Here is a 24,450-nt window from a genome sequence, read left to right on the forward strand (position 1 = left end):
ATTTCTAGGGTCCCAGATAAAACAAATATTCAACTAACTAAAGATACAAAGAAAATAGTTTTATTTGTCTATCAAATAAGAATTATGACCTCATCAGCGAAGCTAGATGCCACAAGATCCGCTACGGTTCTGTACGCAACAAAGTAAGTGTCTTTTTCCGGACTGAGAGCGGGAAAAGATGACCTCATTGATGCTCTTTTTCTCTCCCCCTCAATATTCTGAAGCACATATCTGGTGGCAAGTGTGACAGAAATGTACTCCGGGGGAAAATAAGCAACATCTCTCCTAAGAGGTTCGTTCCTTTGGACTATTCACTAGTCTTCAGGCTCTGTTTTAATCTTCTTCTTTTTCTTCTTCTTTTTTTCTGGCGTCTGCAAAAGTTGAAAAAGAATTATTTTGACGGAGTCAGAAGGAACAACTCTGTGAGCTTGTCGTGGGCAGGCAACGAGTCTGTCGACTGTTGCTCTGTCCTCTCCCAAGGGCTTTGCACATTACACTATGCTACGAAAGCATCAGAGATCATATTTCCCCGTGACCCGCAAGATAAGCCCACACCTCAAAGTTGCGTCAGCTGGGTTACCCCCTTGTATCCTTAAAGGCCTCCGTGTCTTTGGTCTGCGAGCGTCTGGGCCCATCACGACCCAGAGCAAGTAAATGGTAGTGAGACCAACGGAGACCAGGACCACTGACCCACGGTGTCCTCCGAGGGCCATAAACACCACCAGCTAACACGTCACCCCATCCATCCGGGGACGGGGTTAGGGTTTTCCGTGCAGCTACAACTGGGATTCAGAGACAAATCTGCATCTTACTTCAGCTACTTCCGTAGTGTCTGCCTCTTCCTCAGAAGCGGCTTCTTCGACCTTCTTTTTATCTTTCTTTTTCTTTTTCTTCTTCTTGGGGGTGTCATCCTCTTCTACCTCCTCTGTCAAGGACAAGGGCACAAAGAGAGAAGAGCTCCATCAGCCCAGGTGGCCAGAATGCGGGCACAGGGTCTAAGCTTGTGGTGCAGGAGGTTTCCCGCATCTCCCCAGGCGATGTCCTCTCAGAGGGGTGGGAGGTGGGGAGGTCCTCCGGGGAAGAGACTGCGCAGGGAACGGATGTGGAGCGCAAATCCGCTCTCCTACAGCGCAGAGGTCGGGCCCTGGGCTGCCCTTCTCGGCGACCACCCCCACCCTCGAGCCTCACAGGCGTGGTCTCGGCGACGACCTGAAAACCCGCCCCAGGTGAGTGGGGGAGCGGCACCAAAGCGCCCACAAGCAGAACTTTAGGCTCGGAGCGGCCTTGGGGGTGGGGACTGTGTCCGACCTGTTTGTTGGAAATCCAGCCCAGTGCTTGGCACCGTAAGTGCTTAAACGCCATCACATTCATTATTATTAATAAGCAGAGGCAACGAGAATCCGCCCGTCTATGGGGGGAGCTCGCTCGTTTGGAGAGAGGAGAGGGGGAGGCCCGCTCTGGTTTCAGCCCAGCCCCCCGGGGAGGACGGGGTAACTGGGGATCCCACCCCGCCCTTCGGTGGGGTAAAATACCGAGCGGGAGGCCTACTGAGGAGAGTCTCAGAAGAGGTAGTGACTAACATTGCCTTCATCTTCCTTTCGAAAGGAGTCAGGCAATAAGAGGTAACAGTCATCACAGACCACTCCCCAGGAGTAGGCGCCGGAGCACAGGGCTGGGAGTCGGGAGACCTGGGTTCACATCCCGGCTCGGCCTTTGGCCGATTTTACCATCTTAGGTGAGCTGCTTCTCTGTACCTCAGTTTCCTCACCTGCTCTGCCCCCTTAAACCGTGAACCCCATGAGGCTGCGGCTACCACTGTGTTTGGCACAGTGGCTGTCCATATCAGACGTACCAAAAGCACTACATTATTAGTGTTATTATTATGCCACTGACTCCAAGGGGCTTCCGGGCTGAGCTGGAACCAACAGACGCTTAGTACAGTGCTTTGCACACTAAGTGCTCAATAAATATGATCGAAAGAATAATAATTATGGTATTTGTTAAGCGCTTACTATGTGCCAAGCACTGTTCTAAGCGCTGGGGCAGATAGGAGGTAATCGGCCCCATGTGGGGCTCGGTCTTAATCCCCATTTTACAGATGAGGTAACTGAGGTAAAGAGAAGTTTAGTGGCTTGCCCTAGGTCACACAGCAGACAAGTGGCAGATCCTGGATTCGAATCCATGCCCTCTGACTCCCAAGCCCGGGCTCTTTTCATTGAGCCACACCGCTTCTCATGCTGCTTTGGCAAATGAACCCGTTTGCCAAAACATAGGCAGGGGAGCAACTGCCTTGGGCTGGAACCGGGACCCCTCTGGGCATCCTCTTGATTCCGAATCCTTAAGTGCCCCCTCCCCCATCGGAGGAAAGCCCCCCCGAATCCTCTCAAGGCCAGCACCGGAATACTTTATTCCCAAACCGTTGACCTTGCCCCTCCCGAGGCCCAACAGCAGAGCATCCTCACAGCAAGGCGGTAAATCGCCCACCGGCGGCGAGAGAGGACCAGGTCCGCACTCACCTTGCACCTCTGTGATTTTGGGCTTTTTCATTTTGACCTCCGGGACCTCCTCCTCTTTCATCTCCTCAAATTTGCGTTTCTTGGGAAAGGCCGGCAGCGTGGAGTCCCCAGAGGGGTCGTAGGTCTTCACTTCGCTGGAACCAACAGGTGATTCAGAAATTAATGGTTTGCAAGAGCAGCGGCTCAACCGCACACGCTAGAAACTCTCTGTCAGGGAGCTGAGATGACAGTTGGCCCTAAAGGCACAGGACAAGACCAGGTTGGGTGACCTGGGGCAGGGGAGGGAGGGACACAGGGAGGGCCTCCTGGTGGGGTACGCGAATGAACCTGTCAGGCACCGGTATCCCAGGATGCTCCGGAGGGGCCCAAAATGTCCTCCTCTTCCCCAGCTGCCCACTCGCCAAACCCGCTTTGGGAGGGGGCTGAATAGATCAGTACCTGGCACATAGTAAGTGCTTTAACAAATACCACAATGATTACATCCTCCCCTTGGAATGGGGTTCCGGAGGGCCCCGGGGTCAGGCTGACTTCTTCCACAATTCCCGGCCAGGATGGCAACTTCCCACTGCCCTCGGGTCACCCGAGGCCCCAGGTCCAAATGAGCAGGGCAACGGCCCAGGTGCCGTCAGAGGATTAGGGGGAAGCCAAGAGCCCGGGCCGACACTGGCGAAGCACCTCTCTCTCTCTCTTCCTCCAGCCTCCCAAAGAGCATGAAAGACAGAGAGCGACACGGCACCCACCTCCTGTTCAGGTATTTGTCTGCTTTCGCTAGGGCCTTTCCGGTTCCACTTATTCTTCGCAGCTGAGGAAAAGGCAGGTGACAATCACTGATTAATCGCTAGTGACGACGATATCGATATCTGTGCTTAAAACGGACGTGAAAATGTCCAAAGTTCACTTGGAGCTGCTGCGGTTTGGGGACTGCTTTCCCACTTCCAACAGCAAAGAGGTCAGGTGACGGCTCTTACTTACCCCTCTCTCTTCCAAGTGCCTGAGCCTGACTTCTAGCTTGGCTCTGTTCTCCACTCCCATTTCAGCACTGGAATCCTCCCCCAGGGCATCATACCGGATGGCCAGCACGGTTTTGGCTGCCAACATCCGGGAAATCTGGGAAAAGAGGACATTATATGTCTAGAAATCCCTGCCCCAATCGTTGAGAGGACCAGCCAAAAGCAGAACTTTTTCCTCAGGTGTCACAGTCTGCCCCTTCCTTAAACCATCTCGCCCTGCCAGGGAGCCGGGCGGGCTGGCTAACAACCGGAGGGAGAAATGGTTGGAAGCAGATAAGAAGTGGTGGTGACCTTAAACTCATTTCCACCACCGGTTTTTGTGCAAAGTTCAGCTGGTAAGTAATGGATGGTGGACCACCGATCGGGAAGCACGGACCCGTCCGTGAGAGACAGGGGCTCGTGGCGCGGCGACAGGCCGCTGCCGTGGTGGTTACGGGACGGGCGGAGGGAAACTCTCTGCCAGGGCACGGAATCTGGGCCTTCCCCACGTTTGGTCATGGACACGTCTACTCCCGGAAACTCACCTTTCCTTTGTTTTTGGGGGTGCTCTGCCCCACAAGAGAGGCATGATAAATCAGTCCGTATTTAGGCGTGTCCCGCCTGGTCTTCAGGGCTCGGAAGAGGGCCTTTTCGGCTCCCAAGATCTGCACGGTAGAGGCTGGGTGTTTTGCCAGATTCAGAAGTGAGCCTAGGGGTCAAGAAACACAGCCGCGTCAGCGGCCAGTCCACACTGGACGTACCGGGGAAGCCCCGAGCCGGGATCCAGGACCCCCGGGCCAGACCCAAGCCCAACACACAGGAACTCCATCCCCGGGGTGGGTTTTGACCGGGGGGATTCACCTATACGGGGAAGCCCCGCTCTGTGCCTTACGCCCAAGGAAAAAGGGTGGACATCTACATGGGAACGGAAGGTCAGCCACCGCCACAAGGAGCCTTGGGGGAGTTCCCTGACCAACCATCTCACCCGTGTCTCCTTCAAACCCACCCCATCCGGAGGGTGGGGCCAAAACCGGAACCACATCTGACTTGTGGATAACACATTAAGATCACATCGGACAAAAGCAGATCGGAGAAAACAGCGATCAAGCAAGGACTTCTGATCCGTGATTTAAATTCAAATTCACCTCGTGACGGTCGCTTTAGGAGCCCTGAAGTCAGGGTTTCTAAGTGGCACGGGCCTAGTGGATAGAACCCGGGCCCGGGAGTCAGAAGGTCCTGGGTTCTAATTCTCGTTCCGCCACCTGTCTGCGGTGGAACCATGGGCAAGTCAAATCACTCCTCCGCGCCTCAGTTACCTCATCTGTAAAATGGGGATTAAGACTGTAAACCCCACGTAGGACATGGACTGTGTCCAACCTGATTATCTTGTATCTGCCTCAGTGCTTAGTGCAGAGCCTGGCACAGACAAAGCACTGAATAAATACAAAAAAATGGATAAATACACCTTTTCAAACCAGCTTGGATTGCTTAATTCACATCCTAACAGTTTGAGTAAGGGGTCCAAAGTGTCTCAGAAGAGGTAGTGACTGAGTTGCCTTCATTATCCACAAAGGAAGTCAGGCAAACAAATCCAAATCATCACCGATCACTGGGCCCTCACCCCCGTCCCTCCCCTTCCCCACGAGGATTTATGCAGGACACAGCTCTTTTTGAACCCAGGTCAAGTGAGCAGGAAAGCCCGCAAGTGCGCCGTCCTCGTCGGCAAATTACAGAAGTGGGCAGGTCCTGGAGGGCGAGACTTGCGCTGGCCGGGCACAACTTACCCGCGTGGGCCACCAGCCGGGCTCCGACCAGTTCGCCCACCATGACGGTGAGGTTGGGGGCGATGGCCATCATCCTGTTGGTCAAGTAGTCGTAGAGCTGGTTTCGGTACTCTGAGATCTCAATCACCTGGAGCGAACACCCAAACGGCAGCGGTCAGGGCCCGGCGTGACAAACGGCCGACCGATAACCCTTTCGACCAATACATTCACGGAGCAACCGACGCGCCCCCCCTGTCCGGAAAACCGAGGGCTGTGGGAAGAAGTCGAGGTATCTCTTTCCTCCCCAGGGCTGGGAAATTAAGACTCAGGGCGCCTTCAGACTAACTCGGGAAAAAAATCGCACTGCAAATAAGCGCCCAAGGGCCGAGAGGTTTCGGAGCCACCGTGGCAACAATGGGCCCCGTCTGTTGAGAAGCCAAACGTGAATTTAAAAAAGGTCACTCTGAGCCCCAAATTCCTATCTGAAATTAGAAGAACTCAACCGGTTCTAGAAATGGGACTCCTAAAAATGCCCACTGCCTTTCCTCTCAGCCCGGGACCCAACCTGGAACACTCCCCCACCGCCAGACCTCGACCATCATCACCACCATGGTCATCCACGTCATCAGTGGTTATTTACCTAGAGCAGAGCATTGGACTGAGAGTACAACAGAAACATCACCACCGATCATTACCCCGGTCCCGGGAGGTGACGGTCAAGTGGGTCGACGACAATGATCTACAAACAATTACGTCAGGGCACCGCAAGTGGGAGGACCGGGACAAAAAATCACCGGTGGACAACGGGGCTTAACGAGAGCCCAATTCATACACTCGGACTCTTGAGTCTGGCAAGGTGATGGGTGTGAGGGAACTGTGTCAAAATCAGGAAAGATGTGTGGCGAGCGTGACCGGGGTCCTCCAACCTCCCGCTAACATAGGCGGCACTCCCCATGAACAACAACCGGGGAACTGACCTGGACCTCTGCTTTCCCCCTGGGTGCCTAACCCCCTCCCCCTTCACAGCTGACAGTCCGCCTCTCTCCACACCCAACCCCCCCTAACTTCACATTTCCTCCAAGATGCCTTCCCTGGCTTTAGCCCTTTATTTCCCTAACTGCTCTTCCTCCCAAGTCAAAAGTGCATCCCTTGATCCCCACCCCAGCCCCAACACATATGTAAATATTCTTATAACTCTACAATTTCCCCTATCTCTAATCTACTTTAATATCTGTCTCCCGCTGTAGACTGGAAGCTCCCTGTGGACAGGGATGGCGTCCACCAACTCCACTGTACTGTAGAGACGACTAACCCCGGATTGGGATGGGTGACGCCCAGCCCCTGCTCCTCCTCTTTCTACCTCCTGCCGGGCCCCCTTCAGGGATCCCTAAATTCATTAAGGGTGCTGACTGAAGGTCACCTGGGGAATTGCACGATGGAAAAACCTCCATCCTCAGGAGCAGCTGGCTGCCACATGACGAAAAGAAGGCTTTTGGATCTTAGACTTGTGATCCGCACTATCGCAAACCAACATGGGCGGTTTGATAGTACCCAATTTATCAATGTTGATTATGACTACTAAAGTCAAACAATCACATCTCTAATCTCCTCCCCCCGACACCCTTTGAAATGGCAAGGGCGGATGAGTAGTTCCAACGACTCAGCCTTTCAGACCCCCTTGCTCGACCGCCCCCCACTCCACCACCACTCCATTTTTTAACACGAACATTCCGAGATGGCATCAGATGAGGTAGTGACTTTGCACCCTCACGGCTACATCAGGAGAGCAAAAATCTAGAAATCATCATCGCCATCGAGAACACTAGGAAGAGAGGCAAAGAGCGGCAAAACTCGGCCGCGATCCATCGGCTGACCAGCGCCTTACCTGGTTGCAGAGGTGCAGGATGTTACTTATGTCTTCTTCCGACACTTCTGTTCCCATTGACACCTCGGCGGCCGCTTTCACCTGGCCTTCGATCTCCTCTGGCAGGATCTCAGAAAGATCGCAAGAGGCAAAGTTCTGTCTGTCTCCTGTTGAGAGGCACGGGGAGGGAGGGGACGATTAATGATTATTAAAGAAGAGTGGGGGGAGCCAAAACTAACAGCAAAAAATCAAAATAAAGAGACAGTGACTCAAAAAAAAAACCCAAAACAAAACAAGAGACGGGTCTGATTCTGAGGGTCCCAAAATATGGACACCTAAATTTAGATAACTGCCCAGTTCAGTCATTGGGATTGAGGAGAAAAATGTCTCAGTGGAGCACATCTTTAAAACTGATCCACCACAAAGGACTGTTTGCATTGGCCAAAAACCTGGAATGTACTGAGGTGAACAAACTGGAGTTGTGATTTTCTAATCGAACACGGGTCAGTCAGTGGAAAAAACTCAGGCCGGGAGTCAAAGGAACTGGGTTTTAATCCCGGCTCTACCACTTGCGTGCTGTGTGAACTTGGGAAAGTCGTTTCACTTCTCTGTGCCTCAGATTCCTCAATTGTAAACCAGGGATTACATCCTATTCTTTCCTAGTTAGACAAGGAATCCCTTGTGAGACAGGGGCTCTAGACTGGAAGGTTGTGGTGGGCAGGGAACACATCTACCAACGCTCTTGCAGTTTTCTCTTCCATGCGTTCAGTTCAGTGCTCTGCACACAGTCGGCGTTCGGTAAATACCAGTGACTGATCGGGACGGTGCAGGGCACAAAGTACTTAACAAGTACCATTAAAATATATGCACATATAAACGTACGTATATACATCTGAAAATCTCACTGACATCTGAACACTGGACCACTCACAAGTGTCGTTAACAGCCCTTCTCTCCACCCACAAGAAGATTCAGCTGTCATTTTCCAAAACGCTTTCTTGCACACTGACCATTATCAAGCCCCAAACATTAAATACGTGTGGTCATCGCAAAGGACCACAAATTCAAAGCCCGTGGCTATCTTGCTTCCCAAGGTCAGATTCGACCGGGGCCCACCAAGACGGACGACGTGAAGAAATACCGGCTTTGGTGGAATTTTTCGGCCGCCCACTTTACCTACAGGCTCTCGAGTGCCTTATCTACTACGGAAACCTCTCGGCCGGAGGGACGGTTAGCGGTCGACTCACCCACTTTCCGCAAGCACTTGCAGTAGGTTAAGTTGTCTGTGAGGATTTTGCCCAGTTCGGGGAAATGCCAGCCATACCACTCTCTACAGCGCATAATGTAGTTGTTCAGTTCCTTGTCCAGGTCGTCCAACAGGGCTGCCGGGAATTACGGGGAGAGAATGAGCACGCTGCCCCGCCTCCAAAATAGCCCACCCCTTTGAGGCAGAGATTCGAGAGTCAGTTTTCCAGGCATCTCCCCCAGATCTGCTTCCTACCCTCTTCCACTCCCCAACTCAACATGCTCTCTCTTACCCCCACAATACTCAAGTGACTTCAACAGTCAATCCCCTGTGGGGCTCTTGGAAGGGAGGACTTTGCCACGGAAACAGGCTCTGGACATAACAAGTATGCAGATATCATCGACTGATTGTTTACTGGTTAGGAAATGCTTCTCCTGCCACACATTAAATTAAGAACTAAGCTATGCGGATGCAGAATAATAACAATAATAATTTGGGTGCTTGTTAAGCCCCACATACCAAGCACTATTTTAACCCTGGCTAGATACCAAGGTCACCAGGTTGGTCACAGTCCCTGTCCCACATGGCGCTCACAGTCTAAGTAGGAGGGAGTAGGATTGATCCCCAATTTATAGATGAGGATACTGAGGCACACAGAAGTTAAGTGACTCACCCAAGGTCACACAGCAGACACGTGGCGGAGCCGAGGTTAGATTTCCCGGCCTGAGCTCTTTGCCACTGGCCACGCTGCTTCAGAAGTATGCAATTCAGCCCTTCACTTGTCTTGCCAGAAAGGAGCATTTAGGAATAATGGTTAGCCCCTTTACAAAGGTCAAAGGAATTCAGAGTCAACAACACCAAAGGGGATTTTTCTGATATCTCTCTCTGCAGGTTTCGGTTCGATATGTTCTCAAGGGGCGGGGCATTACCTATCCCATGGCTGCTTGGCTCAAACATCCCTGGGCTGTCCCAGAAGTCCGGTCCTGGATATACTTTTAAACTTTTCTCGGAGGATTTAGGGGCCATTGAGAAGTTCCTTTTCCAGAGTCTAGCCCGGGGTCCCTGCATCTGTCTCCAAGCCCAAGGCTCCCACGAGGGCCTCGGTGATGACACTTAGACGCTCTCTACCCCGCAAGATCCCCTCAGAATCCAGGGCCACGGGGAGCTTGGCAGAAGCTTCACGCAGAGCCAAGCCAGCAGCAAAATTCTGCCTTAAAACACAAGGGTACTTACAGATCGCCTGAACGATCATCGTGTCCACTTTGTCGGGGCTAAACTTCAGCTTGTATCGAGAGAGGCTGTGAAAATAAACAGAACACTGAGCACTCGGGAAAGCTCATTTTTCTACGTCAGGAGGAACATAAACTCTAATTCTGAAATTCAAATGACCAAACCTGTTCTTGAACATTTCCTCAGAGTCGACGAACCTATTCCTGTGACTTAAAAATCACACTTACAGTTTCTGTGTTTAGTTTCCTTCCGTCTATCCCTTTTTCTGCTATTAAAACTATACAGCGTGCAATTTGGGAGGAGACACTTTCTTTCTGAGTTTGGGGACGACCTCAGGAGTGGAGGTTCAAGGGGGCAGGGAGAAAGAGAAGGGAAGGTGAGGAGGAAGATGACAATCATCCTCACACCTGAGCCTCACGAGGCCCCTCAGGCTCCACAAGCCACCCCGAGCCCCCACCAGTTTTTCAATGCTGCCACGGCTCCGGGCATCGCCCCTTAACCCCCACCCCCTGCTAATTCCGCAAGGCCCCCGCGCTGGCTCCAAAAAGACTCTAGCCCTAATCCGGCTCCAGCTGGAGACCCCAGGCCACACCCAACGCTCACCCCATCCACAAGAACCCCAGGATCAGCTGGCAAGAGCAAGAGTCCAGTGGAAGAAGCACAGCCTAGCGGAAAAGCGCACAAGCCTGGGAGTCAGCGGTATGGCTCTAATCCTGGCTCCTCCACCTGTCTGCCGTCACATCATTTCTCTCAGTTCCCTCATCCGTAAAATGGGGGTTAAGACTGTGTTAATATTGTTAGTATCTGTTAAGTGCTTATTCTGTGTAGACCATTGTTCTAAGCGCTGGGGGAGCTACAGGGTCATCAGGTTGTCCCACGTGAGGCTCACAGTCTTTATCCCCATTTCACAGATGAGGTCCCTGAGGCACAGAGAAGTTAGGTGACTTGCCCAGAGTCACACAGCTGACAAGTGGCAGAGCCGGGATTGGAACCCATGACCTCTGATTCCCAAGCCCGGGCTCTTGCCACCGAGCCACGCTGCTTCCAACTGTGAACTCCATGGGGGACATGAACTGTGTCCAACTTGATCAGCCTTTATCTACCCCAGCGCTTAGTACAATGCCAGGCACATAAGCGCTTAAACACCATAAAAAACAAAAAAAAAGAAGAGGTAGAGTTGCCATCTTGATTCCTGATTTTTTTCCAAATCCTAAGGGCTGGGACAGGCAGGCTAGCTATGCTTCCCCTTCCGACAAGAAAACCCCGAGGGTCGGGGGTGAGTTGTGAGCCCCTCGGAGCTCCAAAGAGTGGGCATCTGTGACGGAACCCTTTTTTATTTCATATCCCCCAGTGTAATTGGACATCGCCCTGAACTGAAGCATTTTACACATCAATGCCAACCTGGCATTTTGAGGGAAGGCAGAGGTTAATTTGTAGAGATACAGTCTCCAAAGCAAAAAGAAGGGTGGGCAATAGTTATCAGGGTGAATTGTAGCACCGTCAATCAACCGATGGTATTTACTAAGCGCTTACTGGGTGAGGGGAGCTATGCTGAGCCCTTGGGGGGGAAAAAACTGATAGGCAGGCACGATCCCTGCCCACAGGGAGCTTAAGGACTAGAGGGGGAGATGGATGTGAAAATCAGGTAGTAGAGAATAGGGAGAGAAACCCAAGTGCTGCAGGATTGGGGTGATTATCAAAGAGTTTTAAGGGGTCCACCGCCAAGTGCATAGAGGGGCAGGGAGGAGGATTGGGGATTTAGTCAGGGCCCAAATATGCACTCCAGCCCCTGGCCAACACCGGACGCGGTTCCCGAGGGCCAAGGAGCCCGTGGAAGGGGAAGACCTAGGCCAAACCTGAGGCCCACTCCCGGGAAGACAACTCACCTGTGCGCCAGGCCGAGACACATGGCCGCCATTTCGGAGGACGGCAGGCCGGTGATCAACCCTTCCATCTGAGAGCGGATCCCTCTCATCAACTCTGTGACCATTGGGCTGTGGATGCAGCTCAGGTTCAGTTTTTCCTACAGGAAGCAAAATTCAAACCAGGTGAAGTTGGGGGCCAAGTCGAATCTAGTGTCGTCAACAACAACACGGGGCCTAATGGAAAGCACTAACAGGCCTGGGAGACAGAAGGACCTGGGTTCTAATCCCTACCTTGCCACTTGCTTGCCACGTGACTTTGGGCAAGTCACTTCACTTCTCTGGTCCTCGGCTACCTCACCTGGAAAACGGGAATGCAATCCCTGATCTCCCTCAGTCAGACTCTGAACCCAGGTGTGGGACAGGGACTGTATCTGACCCCCCAAAAAGATTTCTCTACTTAGTACAGTGCTTTGCTACAAAGTAAATGTTTAACGAATACCACTCCTTTAAAAATAATAATTATGATATTTTCTAAGTACTAACTATGTACCAGGCACTGTACTAAGCGTTGGGGCGGATACAAGCAAATTGGATGGGACGCAGTCCCTGTCCCATGTGGGGCTCACAGTCTCAATCCCATTTGATCAGGTAACAGAGGCACAGAGAAGTTAAGTGTCTGGCTCAAGGTCACACGGCAGACAGGTGGCAGAGCCGGGATTAGAACCCGTGACCTTCCGATTCCCAGGCCCGGGCTCTAGCCACTGTGCCGTGCTGTATCCCTTTAAGTTACTGGGTAGAATGAGACAAACGGGTGGGGGTGGGAGGAGGATGACAGGCTCCGAGCCGGATAAGAGATGAGCCCCCTAGTTTTTACAGGAACTTTGGCCTGTAACCAAATTTTGAGTATCCCCCCTGCTGGTGTAGAGCATTTCAAGTTCTTTCTCCACTGGTCAATACAAGTGTCCACAGGAAACCTGTTCTCAGGCTACCACATTTCACTTCCCAGCTCTGCCTAATTCCTTGGTTATTAGCGCTGCATGAAATCCAGACTCTCATCAGCATCATTTTAGATCTACTTAGCACTGTGCTTGACACCTACTCAATTCGTGCAATTATCATCATCATTACCTGTTAGCAATTCACCTTTGGAGTTGGGGAGATGAGATCTAACGGGGAAACTTAAACGCCGGGGGCATAACGTAAAATTCCGAAGCTTTAAAATATTTTGGAAGTGTGAATTAGCGTGCTTCCTAATTGAAGAGGCCAGTTACTGGGAGCTGAAGTGGGTGAAGTCTTCAGGGGAACTGGAAGTTTTTCTGCTTGCTGTGGAAAGCGGACCTGCTAAACTGTGCACTCAGATCTGTCCTCGGGATTCACCCCACCCCCAAACCCACAGCATTGACGGATATATCTACGAGTTATTTATATTAATGTCATAATAATAATAGTAATAATAACGGTGGTATTTGTTAAGTGCTTACTATGTGCCAGGCACTGTTTTAAGAGCTGGGGCAGATGTAAACTAATCAGGTTGGACCCAATCCCTGTCTCACGTAGGGCTCCGCCTTAATCCCCGTTTTATAGATGAAGAAACTGAGGTCCAACGAAGTTAAGTGACTTGCCGAAGGTTACACAGCGGAGTGCCAGAACTGGGATTGGAACTCGGGTCCTTGATCTATCCACTAGGCCATACTGCTTCTCACCAAGTCGGTTACCTCCTCAAGACGGGAAGCTCACTGTGAAAAGGGAACGTGTCTGCCAACTCTGTTTTGTATTCTACCAAGAGCTTAGTACAATGCTCCGCACTCAATAAATTTACCATTGATTGAATGACACACAGACCATGTTCCCAGTGGTACGGTAGGGAACGAACATAAGTGAAAGGGACGGGAAGTACAAGAATGAGAGAGGGGAACAAGAGGGTTTAAATTGAGGCCAGCAAATTCATCAGGCCCAAAAGCCCTACGTCTGAGAATACGCTTCACAAACTTAAAAAAAAATCGCTCAGGCTTTGCTATTTTTTTTTAAAAAAGTCTCTCTCAAAAATACCTTGGCTCCAGTCAGATAGTCACAGAGCATTGGCTACATTCAGAAAGAGATGAATTCAACTCTACCTAGTTTCAGTGTTGTCTCAGTGGTAGTGACGAATTGTTGAATTAAATCATTTTGATTCAGTTCCAACAAGAATGCATCATTGACAACAGACAAGAACCCTACTTCAATCGACTCACTGGTAATTAACGAAGATACATCTTTAGGGAGACGGCATGGTCAAACACACAGTAAAACACTTCATAAATGCCATAATTTAAAAGTGTGCTTAAATGGTACTCTTAGATAACACTGGGAAAGAATCATGGTGAGAGAGAGGACAAGGGAAAGAAAGTAGGTGCTATTTTCCCAATATATGCTACTTTAGCTGCGTCTAGGATTTGGGAAGCTTTCTCCAGAGCTCGGTACAGATAGAAAGCTGGTTATCTTAAAGCTAGACATTTCCCACTCATTTTTCAGAGCAACACTCTGAACTATCTGTTGGTTCCTGTGACGACACCCAGGTGAAGGGTATAACTCAAAAATCAGCTCTTCAATTAAATTGTGAGATGTAGAGTGGGGTTTTTTTTGCTACAGAAAGATATTACCCAAGAACGCTGGTTCAATCTGTTCCTCCCGCCTGATCTGTATATACTCCACTCCTAGACCTGAGGCAGTCATAACCCAGCCAGCATAAAAACACCGCTAGAAATCCCAAGAGAACCGATCTGTTCAGGATCATCTGCGACTGGCTAAAAGATTTTTACCTTTATGACACCTCCTAACTTGGCATCAGCCACTGCGAGTTGTTCATGGGCTTCTTTGGCTACGATCTTCTTCAAGACCTTCTTCAGGTTCTTACTGAGTTTACCCTCCACCAGAGCCGTGGATGCTTTGCAAGGGGAGAAAAAATACAGAAAAAATCCCAAGAAAATCAAACAAGAAAAGGCAGCGGTTCCAAACTCTACCACTTCCCCTAGAGTTCAAAAAGTGATGTAATACCTTCGCCACATAATATGCCAAAATAGATAAAAACGATTCAAATGAAAAGCCAAAATTTTTGGTTTCTGATCTTTAAGTCCGCTGAATGCTGGTTATCACTACGTGTCAGTCTCCCCAGGGCTTACTGTGGCCAGAGCACTGTGTTAAGTGCTGGGGAAGAGTACAACATAATATAATGGACCCGTTCCCCGCCCACAATTAGTTTACAGTCTAAAGGGGGAGACAGTACATTAACAGAAATTAAATTGCAGAGATGTACGTAAGTGCTGTGGGGCAGGGAGGGAGGGATGAATAAAGGGAGTGAGTCAGAGGGTTGCAGAAGGGAGTGGGAGAAGAAGAAAGGGAAAGCCTCTTGGAGGCTTCAACAGGGCTTGAAGGGAGGTAAGCCCCTGCCAGAACGTGAGGGAAAATTTGGAGAATGTTCTTCCGACGTCAGGGCCCTTGGGAGAACGGGGTGTCGTTGGAAGAACACCCCAAATCCAAGTTTCTCTTAACGTGGCATTCTTCAGGCCTCCAGCTGCCGACACTATGGGACCAGTGATTATACTTTTGCAGGGCGTAAACTATCCGTCTAAGTCCCCACTGGTTTAAACCCCGAAGGCCTGGACACGGGGCAGCTGACCCCACTCTCCCCAACTCATGGCATAAAACACGCCCTGGATAGTCGGTCCGAGCAGCTGGTGGCAAGCCTCATTTTAAAGTGCAAACCCCCCGACACACACACAAAAAAAAACCCTTCAAGACTTCTGCTTGGGTCTTTGTGTGACTGGCAAATATTCCGTTGTCAGCAAACCTGTGGGGCCTTGTCTACGAGCCACAGTTCGGACCGACACCGGCCGGGGGCTCAACGTGAGACACTTCTCGAAGGAAGACCACCTTCCCAAACCTCCACTCCGTCCCAGCTGGGACTCTGCCTATTTATTATTCTACTGTCCTCTCCCAAGCGCTTAGTACAGTACTCTGCACCCAGTAAGCGCTCGATTAATAAGACCGAATGAATGAGTGCTGGCTGCGTTTAGACAAAGGAGCCCGGTTCAATTTTGCTGGGTTTTGTGTTGTCTCAGTGGTAGTGACGAATTGTTCAGTTAAATCACTTGGATTCAGTTTCAACATGAATGCATCATTGACAACAAAGAGGAAGATGCTGGGGAAACTGGCTAACTCAGAAATAAATAATGATAAAAAATAAATAAGTGTGAATAAAGAAAGTGGACCAAAAGGATCGGAAAGGGCACACCGGTTTTGATTTGCTCTTTCTTTACCTGCTAACGCTTCTGTGGTATCCTGGAACTTTTCGAAGTGTTTAAGTTTCACTCTGGGCGCAAAAAAAAAAATAATGCCATTAGGATTTTGAAATAGGATTCTTCTAGACGGCTACTCCACCGCAGACGTTCCTCTCACTAGACTGTGAGCACCTGGAGGGTGGGGATCATGTGATCCCAAGTGCTCCAGAGAGTCTGCGACACATAGAAGTGCTCATATGCCACCGCTGGATTCTTACTGTAACTGAGTTTGGTGGTGCCACTTTCGGTCCTTTGGGACCCTGGACTTTAACCCTTGGCTTGCAACTTAAATCAATGGGAAGTCGGAATTCTAAGCAAGGAGGAACTTTAGCGGGCAACCCATCGAACGCCCCCGCTAAGCAATCCGGGACCGACAGCGCTCTTTCCTTAACCATCGCCAGGGCTGGAAGCACACTGTGGCACGGCATCAGAACCAACAAGTTCTTCCTTTCGTCCATCTGAATCTTTTCCTTCCGTAACCCGATCCTCCGATTCCTCATTTGCCCTGGAAGCCCTTTAGAATCCCACTAAATCGTCTACCACATGTCCCCAAGTGGCCAGTACAGTGCTTCAATGCCATGAATTTTCCTTCAGACTAAATAATAATTGTGTATAATGAGAAGCAGGGTGACCTAACGGAAAGAACCCAGAACTGGGAGTCAGAGGACACGGATTTTAATCCCGGTTCTGCCATGCATATGCCATTGGTTGCCTATCAACCTCTGCACGAAACAAAAACTTCTCACTCTGGGCTTTGAAGCTCTCCATCCCCTTGCCCCCTCCTACCTCTCCTCCCTTCTCTCTTTCCACTGCCCACCCCGCACTCTCCGCTCCTCTGCCGTCCGCCTCCTCACCGTCCCCCATTCTCGCCTATCCTGTTGTCGACCCCTGGCCCACGTCCTCCGCTGTCCCGGAACGCCCTCCCGCCTCATCTCCGCCAAACTCACTCTCTTCCTCTTTTCAAAGCCCTACTGAGAGCTCCCCTCCTCCAGGAGGCCTTCCCACACTGAGCTTCCCCTTTTCCCTCTGCTGCTTCTCTGCCCACGCCTTCACCTCCCCTCAGCTAAGCCTCCTTTCCCCCTGCTCCTCCCCCTCTCCCTTCCCCTCAGCACTGTGCTCGTCTGCTCATTTGTATATATTTTTATTACCTATTTATTTTGTTAATGAGATGTACATCCCCTTGATTCTATTCATTGCTATTGTTTTTGTCCGTCTCCCCCCATTAGACTGTGAGCCCGTCACTGGGCAGAGATTGTCTCTATCTGTTGCCGAATTGTACTTTCCAGGCGCTTAGTAGAGTGCTCTGCACAAGGTAAGCACACAATAAATACTACTGACTGATTGAATTAACCTTGGCCGAGTCACCTCTCTGTGCTCCAGTTACCTCCTCTGTAAAAATGGGGATTAAATCCTACTCCCTTCTTCTCAAGGACTACATAGAAAATGTTGACCTTGTACCTACCCCAATGCTTAGGCCATAGTAGGTGCTTAACCAGTACCATATTTACTGTTACTAATAAATTTGCTGGTGTTCAGCTACAGGCCAAGCCCTGTGCGTGAATCGGGTTGGACAGACTCCGACCCACATGGGGGCTACAGTTTAAGAGAGAAGGTGAACAATTTCAAGTCCCTGGGACGTTCTTCTAGGAATCATTCACCGTTCGTTTTGCCGGGCTCTTCTTGTTCCTCGACACCTTTACAAAAACCACAGTGACCCAACCAAGACCCAATACCCCCCGTGGCTTAGTAGGGGATTAGAAGCAGCGTGGCTCAGTGGATAGAGCGTGGGCCTGGGAATCAGAAGGACCTGGATTCTAATCCCCTCCCCACCACATGTCTGCTGACCCTGGGCAAGTCACTGCACTTCTCTGGGCCTCAGCTACCTCATCTGTAAAATGGGGATGAGTGTGGGCCCCATGTGGGACAGGGACTGGGTCCAACCTGAGCAGCTTGCATCTACCCCAGTCCTTAGAAGAGTGCTTGGCGCACAGTAACCGCTTAACAAGTCATATATTGCCCTCCTACTGAAACATCTCAACAGGGGGCTGACTGGTTTTAGTGACAGCACTACTTCGGCTCATATTCAAACTGCGTCCTTTTCTGTTGTACTGATGCCTACTCCACCTTTTCGAGCTTGTTTTTATGTGGCTACCACTGTCATCCCTACATGTTGTCTACTTGGCCTTTGCCGCTGTGGAATTTCAGCCTGGTTTTCCTAATTTCTGGTCCGTCTGATGTCGTCGCCGCCTCCTCCCCCGCCCATCTTTCCCAAGTGTCTACAAGCTGGTCCGATTTTAGGGGTCAGCTGTGGTGGAAAACTATGCTTCTCCGCCCCTTCACACCACGTGTCACAATTCAAATGAATTTAAAAGACTTTCCATGACAACTTCTGTGCAGAGTCCCTTCCCTTGAACTGAAAAGTGCTCTTAACTACAGTGCCATCTTTATTAATAATAGTGGTATTTGTTAAGTGCTTACTATGTGCCAAGCACTGATCTAAGCACTGGGGTAGATACAAGGTAATCACGGTGTCCCATGTGGGGCTCACGGTCATAATCCCCATTTTACAGATGAGGTCACTGAGGCCCAGGGAAGTGAAGTGACTTGCCCAAAGTCACACAGCTAAGTGGCGGAGCCGGGATTAGAACTCACAACCTCTGACTCCCAAGCCTGGGCTCTTTCCACTGAACCACGTTGCTTCTCCCACGACTCTCTCCCACTTCACTTCCTGGCAAATCCACAACTCCTCAGTCGTTTCTTGGGCTTCCTCACCCCAAATTCACAGGCCCAACCCAGTGGCTCAGACAGACCCAGGCCGCTCCTTCCTTTCACTGCGACAAGAAGGTGTCGAAGCGACTTCCTTTTCAAAGTGAAAAGGAAACCAGTCACAGGGAAACAATACCCCCCCTCAAAGCCAATATTTTTATCAAGACTAAAACTCTTCGTTTCTAGATCCCTAATTTCAGAAGTCATCGTTCACGCTATGTTTTAAAGCTCCCTCTCAGCAAAGTCGTTATCTACCAAATAGAGTATCCTCTGGCACAGGGTATCGTCACCCATCGATCACCTCTACATTAAGCCTGCTATAAAGGGAGCAATGTCTGCAACCGGAGCGTATAAAACTAAACCCCAAAAGCCACACGTTTCCAAAAATCAACCTCCTGTTCAGCAGCCGGATCTTACGATAGAAAGCTAGTCACTATGAAATGGGAATAATTAAGTTAAAACCGACCGAAGAGGTGCCCTGTAAGCATTCGTTTAGTTGCTGATTTATGAACTTCCAGAAAAACTGCTTACATTTTATTTGCTCTCTCCGGAGTTTCGAATTCCTTCCACAGAGAGTCTAGCTCTTGAAGTTTCTTCTCATTCAGCACCTGGGAAAAGGAGTCAGTCCAGGCATTTTATCAATATGATAACAAAGGAGGGAACAGTTGATGCACACAGTAGTCAATGACTCAAAGTAATTGGGTTAAAGGCTAATTTAAGTACTCTGCACCTGGTTAACAAAAGCACACCCAATTCTATTCAGGTATTTGAATATTCTTCCTGCAGATCTTAAAATAATTAGCCCCTAAGAAGATGGCTAGCCACTTGGCCAACTGGCTTCCCATTTTATCGAACCTCTTAAAGCTCTCAAGCTTAGTTTCATTTCTGCACCACCCCTCCCTCCCCACTGTCAACAAGGTGCCGCTCCCGGCCCTCTCCCCCAGCGGGCAAAGCCTCCCATTTTTCAATAAAAGGAGCTGGTCACTTAGCTCTTTTGTTCCCAGAAGCCGGTTTTTACAATCCTTAAAAACGGGCAAATGTGAAACTTGTATTGAGAAGCAGCGTGGCCCAGTATTAAGAGCACAAGCCCGGGAGTCACAGGACCCGCATTCTGATCCTGGCTCTGTCATTTATCTGCTACGTGACCGTGGGACATTCCCTTAACTTCTCTGTGCCTCAGTTGCCTCATCTGTAAAATGGGGATTAAAACTATGAGCCCCACCTGGGTTATGGACTATGTCCAATCTGACTTGCTTGAATGTACCCCCCAGCAGTAAGTGCAGTGTCTGGCATATAGTAAGTGCTTAAATACCATTTAAAAAAAAAAGATTCTCAGTGATTCAGGCAGCTCCTTGGTTTTCTATTATTATTATTTAGTCAATGCTAGTGAGCACGGGGCTTTGCTGCTCTCTACTGTACTATTAATTACCAACCACACTTTGGACTTTCTGTAGCCTCCCTCTCCTTCCCTCCTTGAAACGAAGGGATTATCAAAAAATTGTGTAAAGGCAAAGCCCCCCCCCTTAAAGACAAAGATCTTCAGGAGGTGCTTTTGGGGGGGGGGGGGGGATGGAGCCCTTGGGGCGGTTTTATCGGTTGTTCATTCTAACTACTGTGGGCTGCCTCTGGTTGGTGCTCAGTACAATAACAATAATAATGTTGGTATTTTTTAAGCGCTAATTATGTGCAGAGCACTGTTCTAAGCGCTGGGGTAGATACAGGGTCATCAGGTTGTCCCACGTGAGGCTCACAGTTAATCCCCAATTTACAGATGAGGTAACCGAAGCACACTGAAGTGAAGTGACTTAACCACAGTCACACAGCTGACAAGTGGCAGAGCTGGGAGTCGAACCCATGACCCGACTCCAAAGACAGACAACAGTCTGTCTAGAACACATCCCTCATGAACCTGCCACTTTTTCTGTCCCTCCTCCCCTCCCCACTCCCCTTTCCCCCTTCCTCTGCTCCCCCCCTCCCCTAAGCACTCGTATATATTTGTACATAGTTATTGCTCTATTCATTTTACTAATGATGTATATTTATCTATGGTTCTATTCATCTACTCTGATGGTAGTGATGCCTGTTTACTTGTTCTGATGCCCATCTCCCCCCTTCTAGACTGTAAGCCCAGTGTGGGCAGGGATTGTCTCTCTTTAGTGCTGAATTGTACTTTCCAAGCGCTTATTCATTCATTTCATTCAATAGTATTTATTGAGCGCTTACTATGTGCAGAGCACTGGACTAAGCGCTTGGAATGAAACAAGTCGGCAACAGATAGAGACAGTCCCTGCCGTTTGACGGGCTTACGGTCTAATCGGGGCAGACGGACGGACGAGAACGATGGCGATAAATAGAGTCAAGGGGAAGAATATCTCGTAAAAACAATGGCGACTAAATAGAATCGAGGTGATGTACAATTGAGAAGCAGCGTGGCTCAGTGGAAAGAGCACGGGCTTTGGAGTCAGGGCTCATGAGTTCGAATCCCAGCTCTGCCACTTGTCGGCTGTGTGACTGTGGGCAAGTCACTTAACTTCTCTGTGCCTCAGTTCCCTCATCTGTAATGGGGATTAAGACTGTGAGCCCCACGTGGGACAACCTGATTCCCCTATGTCTACCCCAGCGCTTAGAACAGTGCTCGGCACATAGTAAGCGCTTAACAAATACCAACATATATATATATATATATATATATATATATATATATATATATATATATTTCATTAACAAAATTAACAAAATGAATAGGGTAATGGAAATATATACAGTTGAGCAGATGAGTACAGTGCTGAGGGGATGGCAAGGGAGAGGGGGAGGAGCAGAGGGAAAGGGGGGAAAAGAGGGTTAAGCTGCGCAGAGGTGAAGGGGGGGTGGTGGAGGGAGTAGAGGGAGAAGGGGAGCTCAGTGTGGGAGGAGGTGAGTTTTAAGTAGGGTTTTGAAGAGGGGAAGAGAATCAGTCTGGCGGAGGTGAGGAGGGAGGGCGTTCCGGGACCGCGGGAGGACGCGGCCCGGGGGTCGACGGCGGGACGGGCGAGACCGAGGGACGGCGAGGAGGCGGGCGGCGGAGGAGGGGAGCGTGCGGGGTGGGCGATGGAAAGAGAGAAGAGAGGAGAGGTAGGAAGGGGCGAGGTGACGGAGAGCCTCGAAGCCTAGAGTGAGGAGTTTTTGTTCGGAGCAGAGGTCGATAGGCAACCACTGGAGTCGTTTAAGAAGGGGAGTGACAGGCCCAGATCGTCTCTGCGGGAAGATGAGCAGGGCGGCGGAGTGAAGAATAGACCGGAGCGGGGCGAGAGAGGAGGAGGGGAGGTCAGAGAGAAGGCCGACACGGTAGTCTAGCCGGGATATAACGAGAGCCCGTAGCGGTAAGGTAGCCGTCTGGGTGGAGAGAAGAGGGCGGATCTCGGCGATATCGTAGAGGTGAGACGGGCAGGTCTCGGTGACGGATAGGACGCGTGGGGTGAACGAGAGAGACGAGTCGAGGATGACCCCGAGATCGCGGGCCCGAGAGACGGGAAGGACGGTCGTGCCGTCCACGGTGATAGGGAAGTCTGGGAGAGGACCGGGTACACTGCTCTGCACAGTAAGAGCTCTGTAAATATGATTGAGTGAATGAATGAAAAAAATCGCTTTATAGATTATAGTTAATGGAAGTGGAAGTATCTCTGCATGGGGAGAATTCCTGCATCTTATTTAACATAAAACACAGGGAGTGGTGGTTATTTTAGCCTTTTAGGGAACGTTAAAGAATAACAGCAAAGCGTTTAAAAGGATTCTGCACCAAATGGCTGGTAAGATTCTAGGGGACAAGGATCGCGTTACTGGAGAAGGAGCGTGGCTCATTGGAAAGAGCACGGGCTGGGGAGTCAGAGGTCATGGGTTCTAATCCCCGCTCCGCCGCTTGCCGGCTGTGTGACTTTGGGCAAGTCGCTTCTCTGTGCCTCAGTTACTTCATCTGTAAAATGGAGATTAAGCCCGGGAGCCCCCACGTGGGGCTACCTGATCACCTTGTATCCCCCCCAGCGCTTAGAACACTGCTTTGCACATAGTAAGCCCTTAACAAAAACGACCATTCCTATTATGAATTCTACTGTACTCTCCCAAGCCCTCAGTACATTAAGTGCTCAAAAAATAAATAGATTGGTGGTGCGACCTATCGGAAGGAGGGGTTTTCCCAAGAAACCCGGGCCAACCCCGTAGCTGACTTTAGCTGTTTCATGTATTTGGTCCTGTATAGTCAGGTGAATGTCAGTCCAACCGCGTTCTTCTTCTACTGAAGGAAATGAGGCCTAAAATGTATTTCCTGGAGACACGATTGAGGCCCCGAAAACCGACTCGGCTAACGGTGGGGAAACCCCAATCCGGCAGTCAGTGGGGCCCCCGGCCCGGATCTCTGCAACCCCCCAATTCCTCCGATCTGGACGATGCCAGAAGCGGTGTGGCCTAGTGGACAGAGCCCGGGCCTGGGGGGGAGGGGGGTCACAAGGACCTGGGTTCTTAATCCCGGCTCCGCCACCTGTCTGCCGTGTGACCTTGGCCAAGTCACTTCACTTCTCTGGGCCTCAGTTCCCTTATCTGCAAAATGGGGGTGGGGGGGGGGGCCCGAAGCCAAGATCTCCACGTGGGTCAGGGACTGTCCACCCTATCCACTACCTACTCTAGCGCTTAATACGGTGTCCGGCACGTAGTATTCGCTTAAATAAAATACCATTCAAAAAAGTCGAGGTCCCTGAGCCGAGCGGCCACGTGGAGAGAAGCAGGAGGGCCCGCGGGTGGGTGGGGTCTGTCCTTCCCTCCCTCCGATTTTCATGCTACTGATGCCTGTCTCCTTGTTTTTTGTCTGTCTCCCCCTTGTAATAATAACGATCGCATCTGTTAAGCGCTTACTCTGTGCCGAGCACTGTTCTAAACGCTGGGGTGGACCCGGGGGAATCAGACTGTCCCACGTGGGGCTCCCAGTCTTCATCCCCATTTTACAGATGAGGGAGCTGAGGCCCAGAGAAGTGACTTGCCCACGGTCACCCGGCTGACAGGTGGCAGAGCCGGGATTCGAACCCATGACCTCTGACTCCCAAGCCCGGCCTGCTTCCACCGCGCCACGCTGGTCGATCCAAGGTGATCGGGCGGTCCCACGTGGGGCTCACGGTCTTCACCCCCCTTCTGCCGAGGAGGTCACTGAGGCCCGGGGGAAGCGAAGCGACTTGCCCACCGTCACCCGGCTGCCAGGCGGCGGGGCCGGGATTCGAACCCACGACCTCCGACTCCCAAGCCCGGGCTCCTTCCGCCGCGGGCGGCGGCTGGGGCCGCCCCGTGGGCCAACGCCATGACCTTGGCCTCCCCCGGGAAGCGCTCGGCCCGTCGCTGCCGCTGCTCCCGGGGCCTGGGCACGGAGTGAGCGCCGAGGAGAGACGGGCGGGGGGCGGGGGGCGGGGGGCGGCGGGGCCCAAGCCGGACCCTCACTTACCTTGAAGATGGCGTAGCCGGCCGCCGTCTCGAAGAGCACCAGCATGGCGGGGCCGGGGACGGGGGGGCACGAGGCCCGGCCGCACAGGGCACCGCGCAGGGCACCGCGCAGGGCGGCGCGGGGGGTGCGGGAGGCCCGGCTCGGCCCGCGCAGGGGCTCCGCGACCGCACACGTGGGCCCGGGCCGGGCGGAAGGGCGGGAGGGCGGGCAGACGACGACTTCCGCTGCCGCGCGCAAAGGCCTCTGGGCCGCGCCGCGTCACTTCCGGAGCGGGGAGCGGGGGGGGGGCGGGGAGGGGGACGGAGCCGGACGCCTTTAGTCTCGCGAGACTAGGGGGAGGCGGCGGCTTCCAGCGGCGGGGGCCCAAGACCATTCCTCCATTCCTCCGTCCATTCATTCGTCTATTCATTCATTAATTCGGCCGTCCATCCATTCGT

The 24,450-nt window shown here is 51.3% G+C and overlaps 1 protein-coding gene and 5 non-coding genes across 6 annotated transcripts; all 6 read right to left on the reverse strand.

Moving 5' to 3' along the window:
• Positions 1-38: 38 nt before the first annotated feature.
• On the reverse strand, positions 39-24,121 carry NOP58 (NOP58 ribonucleoprotein). The gene is made up of 15 exons (XM_029069462.2): positions 24,014-24,121; positions 19,087-19,163; positions 15,769-15,821; positions 14,272-14,396; positions 11,495-11,631; positions 9,612-9,676; positions 8,380-8,514; positions 7,154-7,299; positions 5,290-5,416; positions 4,051-4,214; positions 3,489-3,623; positions 3,257-3,318; positions 2,517-2,650; positions 813-925; positions 39-371 (listed from the first exon to the last, which is right to left on the reverse strand). Exons 1-15 carry the CDS (start codon positions 24,056-24,058, stop codon positions 315-317), a joined length of 1,575 nt encoding a protein of 524 aa, XP_028925295.1. The 5' UTR covers positions 24,059-24,121; the 3' UTR covers positions 39-314.
• Positions 1,555-1,643, reverse strand: LOC114813630. Its single transcript, XR_003761347.1, has one exon. It is a non-coding gene; the product is annotated as a small nucleolar RNA SNORD11 (small nucleolar RNA).
• LOC114813629 lies at positions 5,032-5,115 on the reverse strand. The gene has a single exon (XR_003761346.1). It is a non-coding gene; the product is annotated as a small nucleolar RNA SNORD11 (small nucleolar RNA).
• On the reverse strand, positions 7,002-7,084 carry LOC114813632. Its single transcript, XR_003761349.1, has one exon. It is a non-coding gene; the product is annotated as a small nucleolar RNA SNORD11B (small nucleolar RNA).
• Positions 13,593-13,681, reverse strand: LOC114813626. Its single transcript, XR_003761343.1, has one exon. It is a non-coding gene; the product is annotated as a small nucleolar RNA SNORD70 (small nucleolar RNA).
• Positions 15,555-15,643, reverse strand: LOC114813625. Its single transcript, XR_003761342.1, has one exon. It is a non-coding gene; the product is annotated as a small nucleolar RNA SNORD70 (small nucleolar RNA).
• Positions 24,122-24,450: the final 329 nt, after the last annotated feature.

The sequence above is a fragment of the Ornithorhynchus anatinus genome, chromosome 7, assembly GCF_004115215.2.
Source record: "Ornithorhynchus anatinus isolate Pmale09 chromosome 7, mOrnAna1.pri.v4, whole genome shotgun sequence".
In the NCBI taxonomy this organism is placed as follows: domain Eukaryota; kingdom Metazoa; phylum Chordata; class Mammalia; order Monotremata; family Ornithorhynchidae; genus Ornithorhynchus; species Ornithorhynchus anatinus.

Bases quoted from the DNA above. Each gene is read 5' to 3' on its own strand.
- NOP58 (XM_029069462.2), bottom strand. From the start codon at position 24,058: ATGCTGGTGCTCTTCGAGACGGCGGCCGGCTACGCCATCTTCAAG. The intron at 19,164-24,013 runs GTAAGTGAGGGT...TCCTTTTCCCAG, and splicing joins CCGGCTACGCCATCTTCAAG to GTGCTGAATGAGAAGAAACT. The intron at 2,651-3,256 runs GTGGGTGCCGTG...TGTTGGTTCCAG, and splicing joins GACAAATACCTGAACAGGAG to CGAAGTGAAGACCTACGACC.